Source organism: Podarcis bocagei (genome assembly GCF_964188305.1).
Source record: "Podarcis bocagei genome assembly, chromosome: 7".
In the NCBI taxonomy this organism is placed as follows: domain Eukaryota; kingdom Metazoa; phylum Chordata; class Lepidosauria; order Squamata; family Lacertidae; genus Podarcis; species Podarcis bocagei.
In genome coordinates this window covers 59,483,451-59,490,862 of record NC_138132.1, presented here as the reverse complement: position 1 = coordinate 59,490,862, position 7,412 = coordinate 59,483,451, and the positions used below count along the sequence as shown (strand labels likewise).

The 7,412-nt window shown below is 38.9% G+C and overlaps 1 protein-coding gene across 1 annotated transcript; it reads left to right on the top strand.

The window, feature by feature from the left end:
* The first annotated feature begins 32 nt into the window (after positions 1-32).
* Positions 33-7,150, top strand: CNEP1R1 (CTD nuclear envelope phosphatase 1 regulatory subunit 1). The gene is made up of 6 exons (XM_081202679.1): positions 33-200; positions 1,813-1,884; positions 3,120-3,193; positions 3,955-4,064; positions 4,578-4,632; positions 5,321-7,150. Exons 1-6 carry the CDS (start codon positions 176-178, stop codon positions 5,360-5,362), a joined length of 378 nt encoding a protein of 125 aa, XP_081058805.1. The 5' UTR covers positions 33-175; the 3' UTR covers positions 5,363-7,150.
* Positions 7,151-7,412: the final 262 nt, after the last annotated feature.

The following is a 7,412-nucleotide window of genomic DNA, read 5'->3' as shown; positions in this document are numbered from 1 at the left end:
TTGAGGGGGAAACTGCCCAATAGAAAGAAGCGACGCTTTCATTGATTTGAAGGAAGTTGGAGAGCTTACGGCGCTACATGGAAGGGAGGAGGAGGAGGAAGAGGAAGGAAACCATAGACTTTGCGTCTGTGAATGGTGGTAGTCTGCGAGTTCTCCTTATTCCCTGCCCCTCACAATGAACTCGCTGGAACAGGCGGAAGGTAATTCGGGGTTCCCCTGAGGCGGGGCGGGGGGCGTCATAAAGGCACCAGCTTCCCTCCAGGGAAAGGACATTTTGCCTGTCCTGTATCCTCCTTTTCTTCCTCTCAGTGTCCCCAAACGAGTTTCTGAGGCAGTGAGCCGCCGCGGAGGAGAAAGAAAGCGGCTGGACTTGCCAAACTTAGTCTTCCCGATTAAATTGTCCTCCCGCTGCAGGGCTGACAACTATCCAACTGGCCCATGTGGTTGTACCTTGAAACAGCAGACTGGTCCTTGAGAGACCGTACCGTGACAGTCTTGTTGGCATTGGGTAAGGATTAACAGATGTTGCTGCTGTGGCATAAGCTTTTGTGAAGTGGATTCAGGTCTGCGGAAGCTTACACCATAATAACATTTTGTTATTGCTGTACCCATCAAAGCCAGTTTACCTGTGAGAGCACCTCACCCCCATATATGCCCACTTGACCAGTCTGCGGTACTAGCACCGTTGCAGGTGCCACATAATACCCGTTCTGCATTTATAATATCTTTTTAGTGTAGCAGCACCTACACTTTGGAACTCCCTGCCTATGGATATAAGGCAGGCGCCTTTCCCTATCCAGGCATGTAGAATGTTGATGTATGTTTTACAGTAATCTGTTTTTAGTTTATTTGCTTATTTTATTTTGGAATATTTTGTATAGTTGTTTTTAACTGTTTCTACTGATAATTTTATTTATTGTTTTATTCTCTTTCTAAACTGATTTGATTTTTTTAAAAATAAATAAGTGGTATAAATTTTGTGAAATAAATAAAATAAATAATATCTGTTCAGCACCAATTCATGATCTTCCTTTTCCAACAAGCCTCTTGAATTGAGGATTTTGTTGTTGTTTTTAGATCCCAATCTGTATCTGTAGTGGAATTTAAATTGTTTTTAGATACAATTCCAATGTTAAATGACTTCCAGAGGTTTCATGGAAAATGATACATAGATAACATAAATAAGTGCTACAAAACACTTTCCTTTTTAGGCATCAGTATAAGACAGTATTTTATTTTATTTTATCTCCATGCCTTCAAGTTGCTCCTCAATTGCTTTCTGCAAATCAGGTGGTTGTTAAAAGGAGCACAAGCAAATCTGTAGAGTTTTTTGGAAGACACTAGTAACTGAACTTTTGTCAAAAAGAACAAAATTACTGAAGGCAGGGTTTAGGGGATATTTCACAGATGGTGCAATATGACATTATTTTAGACCTATTATTGGTACTGTTTATTGTTGTTGTAGAGGCAACTATGCTGAGTGTTTTGAAAGCCGCCTCTTAATGTCTGCAAAATGTGCATGATGGGGATAGTCAAACCTTTTTTCAATTGTGTGCTGCATTCCCTTTGGCTAAACTGTGGAGAGCTGTATGCTGGTGGTCAAACCTAGTGAATGTGTTGTTGACTAACTAATCTGGAATAAAGTCTGCCCTACTTCATATTTTTCACTAGTGTAAAGTAAATTTAAAGCTAACACCACAATCCAATACTTGTCTACTCAAAAGTAAGCCCCATTTTGTTCAATGATGCTTACTTCCAGTAAGTATAGTATTTCAGTAAGTCTAATTAGATGGTTGCCTTTCTTTCTTTCAGATCTCAAGGCTTTTGAAAGAAGGCTTACTGAATATATAGCTTGTTTACAACCAGCTACTGGACGCTGGAGAAGTAAGTCAAACTCTCTAAGAGCAGTACAAATTTGCCTATAAATGCTTCGATCAAATTGTACCTACATAGTGTAGTATTAACATTTCAGTAGCTTTTATGATATATTTGTGATGCAAAATTCTGCATAAGAAAAGAAAATATATGATAAATAATGCTGTCTTATTGCCAAAGAGAACTATAGTACAGTGGTGTCCTGAACTTCTGAAAGCAATTATTTTTGGAACTAAGATGAGGACAGCAATATATATATATATTAGCATACCAACAATCCTATAAAGTAGGTTAGGCTTAGAGATACTTCCTCAAGACCCTTGTGATTCCTTTACAGCTGAGCAGGGTTTTATTCTGGATTTCCCACATGAAAGATCTCTATTTATCTGCCTATGCATCTACTATGTGTTCACTGTATGTTTGAACACCTCTTAAGATATTGCCACCAAAATTTGCATGATGATTCCTGAGATCAAGGAGCAAATATCTATATTTGAATACAATTGGATTCTATTTTGAACCAAGATGGCAGACTGAACCTTTCAAAACTGAACTGATTTTTTTATTAATTGGAATTCCACATACAAGGCTGCTAGTTAATGAATACAGTCATGCTAATTCTAGAAAAACAGAAGTCCTCTTCAGACATTACTTGCGTGAAGAGGGGCAAACTGTTTTAGGGCGTAACTTCTGTAGCAGAGAGTCTGCTCTTTGAATGGAGGCATGCTTCCGTCTATGGAGCAGCACTCAGTGACAGAAATTATGCCCCAACACATTAGGGATGGGGCTAAATGCACAACACTGCAGTCCCCTTTACTGTGCTTCTATTTTTCATGTGAGGAATGCCAGAATACTGCTATAGTTAATTGTTGCCTATGGAAGAGAGGTTACTTCTGCTCTGAATACCCATGTGTTGAAGTATTTATTGAACTTGGAAATTTGCAACATATTTAAATTACTAGCCAACCTAATAAAAGGCAGTTCTTCCGACTTTTTGTGCCTATTGGAAATTGCATAGAATTATCTATTGATGGCTGTTCCTGTGCAGATATTTTTTTAAAGGATGAATGAGGTACAGGAAGTGCTGTTCAATGAACTGCAGGTTCCACTTATTTCAGTGGAATGTAAATCGCCCAATTTAGTATGATTGTCATGTTATTTGAGAATAACTAAGACCTTTTTAAGAAGTCATCCCTTATATGCTGTGCAAATATATTGCTTCTAACATTTTCCTTTTCCATTAGTAATACTTATAGTCGTATCAGTCTGTACAGCAACTGGTGCCTGGAACTGGTTAATAGATCCTGAAACGCAGAAGGTGGGTAGTAGCATTCTCAAATGTCTTGCTACTGTGTTGCTTTCCTATTTAATCTACTTGAACTTGTGGTATAAATTCATGCATAATGCTATGCATATATTAACAGGTTTTATAGACTGCTGGAAAGTTCCCCATGGTATCCTATAGCCGAACCTAGACATCGTGTTTAGTGTCAGTGCAGTATTTCTATCCTTCAGGGTGGACTAGAACAATGTTTGTGTCACAACCAGCGATCTGGGATTGCATCATGATTTTTGGCTTGTTAGGTTATAGCTTAATCTAGTAGCTAGAATGTTCTTAAGATCATATCTATGTGCCTATTCTTTGGGACACTGCCAGCCTTCATAATTGCAAAGGTAGGAAGTTGGGACCTTTATGTCAGTCAGAGCTTATGAAGAGCCCTGCTGGATCAGACCAGAGATCTGCCTTGTCCAGCATCCTGTTTTCACAGTGGCGAATGAGAGGGAAATCAAATCTGTTACTTTATATATTAATTTCTAAATTAATAATTTATTCCCCCCTTATATTAGTGTTAAAATTAGTAACTTGTATGCCCCTCATTCTCGACTGTAGAATATGCTTCTTTTAAAATCAAAACAACTTCTGTAGGTTGAAGCAGACTTGTGGACAGATGCCTTAGAGGTTAGCAGTGGCGATTCTTTATCTGAGTATTGTGCTCTCCAATGAAGATTTAAATATTTTAATTGTATTAATTTCAAGCTAATCATGTATTTCTAAAGCATTGTTTGGTTTTCTCCTAGGTTTCTTTCTTCACATCTCTATGGAATCATCCATTCTTCACAGTTAGCTGTATTACTCTTATAGGTTTGTTTTTTGCTGGAATACATAAAAGAGTGGTGGCACCCTCAATGTATCCTTTATTCAGTACCTGGCATATGTTTAACCATTATCACACTGGCAATAATTTCAATTGAATAAACTTGTAGCTACTGTTCTATTCTCTCTGAGAACAGAGTCAAAGAACAGAGAGAGTTTGAACAGTTTTCTTGAAAGGGGAGTATGGACCTAAGCTCCTGTACTCCCTCTTTGTGGTGACATGTGAATAAGGTCATCTTCTCTCAGGGTGGCGCTTTTCACAACATTATGTGTGACCCTACAGCCACTCTGCAAAACAACTCTATGGTAATTGTTCCCAGGATATAGCTGGAGTGCAAGGATAGCCACAGAACTTTGCTACCTATTACTTTACTGATTAAAAAAATACAGAGCATACAACTTGGGTGGGGAATCACCACCCAAGGGCTGAATGCAGCCCGAGACCTCCCCTCTGACCTTCAGTGCCCCTTCTCTCTAGTGCAATCACTTTGCTTTGCTTTGCCCTGACTCTAGAGACTGGTATGTTTCTTTGATGTTTTCTGTTCAGCATAGCAGCGCGATGTCGAACAGTCCTGGCAGAATACAACATGTCCTGTGATGATGTAAGTGGCTTTGGTTTCCCTGGCTGAATGTGTCTCCTCCCCTATTAATCTTCCGATACACATTGTCTTACAGCCTCTATTGTCTTTAAGTTCCCAGTTTACTCTATGTGCTTCTAGTTTCTTCCTCCCATCAGTGGGCTCAAGGTGGTCTATTCTGCATGGGACTAAGACATTAAGGATCTTTTTGCCCTATATCCTTCTATAAGAAGTGGCATAAATATTCCTTATAATGTTGCTGGTAGACAAACCTGAGTGCCCTCCTTATCTGACATGAAATCCTTAAATTATTAAGAAATGAAAGATCAATCAGGGTGAATATTGTGCTATCTTTGGTCTGTAGCATGCAAAAAAAATTAATTCTATAAATTCTGTAGATTCATTGCACAGGGGACTGGGAACCTATGATTGTAGTTTGCATATAAAAAAGAAAAGAATTATTCTACTAATAACTGACCAATTAGATTCATAATCCTTACAAACAAATTCTGTTCTCAGTTTCCACTCTTTAAGCTAGATCAGCCTTTGTTAACTTGGCTCTCTCCAGATAGCCATGCTGACTGGGGCTGATTGGAGTTGTAGTTCATAACATCTGGACAGCAAGTTGGTGTAGGCTTAGCAAGATGATGGAGAAGTAATCCCAACATAGCAGGAGTGTCTGTAATGTGAAAGTTATTTCTTTCTTCCCCAGACTGGAAAACTAATATTGAAACCCCGGCTTCACGTCCAGTAACCCACCATCTCCCTTCAACTCTACTTGCTGCTGTGGAAATGTAAGAAAAGAACTTTGTTTGAGAGAGTGAGGCCAAATAGGATTGTGGGGTGTTGAGTTGACAGCAAAAGCGTGAAAACATCTGGTTTATTTATTCATAATTTCCTTGTGTTTTCTTGTCTGTTTTATGCTTTCAATTCCTTCTCTGGCAGCAGTAAGCTGTAGCCTTCCAAATGCTGGGGGACTCCGACTCCCATCAGCCCCAGCAAACACAGTCATGGGTAAGGGATTATGGGAGCTGTAGTCCAATAGCATCTGGAGGGACACAGGTTTTCCAACCCTGCCAGACAGTATTAGTATGTCTCTGGGGTTTCATCTTCAGCGAGGTGGGAACCTCTATTTAGAAAAGGACTCAATGGGTTTTATGATGTGCAAATCACTGTAAATAGAAAATGGAACCAGTATTTGAAGCGATACTTAAACCTGCCATTCACACAGCGTTTTACCATTACATTTGTTCATTAATCATGGCTATCTCCCTCCCCACCCAACGCTGCATTTTATATATAAAAATTATTCTGGCAGAACTCTTCTTGGTGCGTATTACTTTGAATTTTGTCACAAAAGCTCCTGTTCTTCAGTTCCTTGCATTAGCAGTAGCCTATTTTCAGCAAATTCTATGTTTAGGCTTTTAATATTTTAAACCTCTGTGTGTTTGGGGCATACAGTAATGATGTATTGTATCTGAAATTTACACTGTGGTAGTTTTGCCACGAAACTAGTATTGCTCAACTTCAGATTACTTGATAAAAAGAAAGTGCCACAAATGTAACAAAGCTCAAGGTAGATTCAGACTTTCCTTTGGGCCCAGTCTGGCATAATGCTGCCTGATTCCTTAAGCATCATTAGGCAACCTGCAGACCTGTGTGTGCCTTTCCCTCTCACATGAAACTTCTTTTCAGTTTCAGAACTAGCGAAAGTTACTAAGTTACTGCTTCCTTGGTGCCAGCATTTTTGCTAACCACATTTGGTACCAAGCCAGTTTGCAAGCCTGCTTCGAATCACTGCTGCAAACTGTGGTTTGACATTAGCTAAGGTTGGCAGAAATGTTAGCATAATGCATTAATTCACTATGCAGTGGAGCATAAGCTGCATTATTGATATCGCAAGAGAAGGTTAGATGCCCGGAGGAGGAGGAGTATGCAAAGCTGTGGCACGCTATCTGATTATATGAGCAGGCAGCATGACACTTAATGCAGGGCCATCTATTTCCCTCCCTTTGCCCAGTTGGATCATCCTAATCAGGCATGACAAATGCATAGTAGCCACTGAGTCAAATTCTCTATCCTTAAATGCCTGTGGAACTTGGTGGGTAGGGGATGACAATTGAAATATCTTTGTGAAGAAGCAAAATCAGCCATCTGAATCTACCTTTATTACAGAAAAGTGTTAAAACTTAAAAGTGGCTGTTACGCATAGTATGACTTTGAAATACTGACACAAAGCAATTTAATTTTAAATCCTTCCTGTGCCTTTTTACAAGACCTGTTTCAAGCTATTTTAAGAAGAGTATAAAACTTTAAAAGCACAAAGCAACTGGCAGTGTAGAAAATGCTGCACCACAAGGAAGATTTTGTACATACAGGAAACCAAAACTACACTTGTGTCAATGTTTAATTCTCCTTTGAATGCTGCAATTAAATCCTGTGCTCTCGAAGTCTTCTCTGCATTTCTTGCTCCACCTGTGTTTTTAAGTGCTGTAAATTTTTGTAGGAAATGTGTATAAAATAAACATTTTATTTATAATGATATGTTTGCTGGCATTTGTATTTGAAATCGCAAGTATATAAATGTTAGGAGTGCTAAAATCTATTAATTTCACATTTAATGCTTCTCATGTTACCAACTTTTGAAAATTCAGTTTTTAAAAACTCTGCTTCGGATATATAGGGTTGGTCAGCTTCTGCAATTCTGCATCTACAGGACAGGTGTGGAATTTCATACAGTACTGTAGTTGTATTCCTGAAAAATTTCAGACAAGATCCATAACAGCCATGACAGTCTTTAGCAG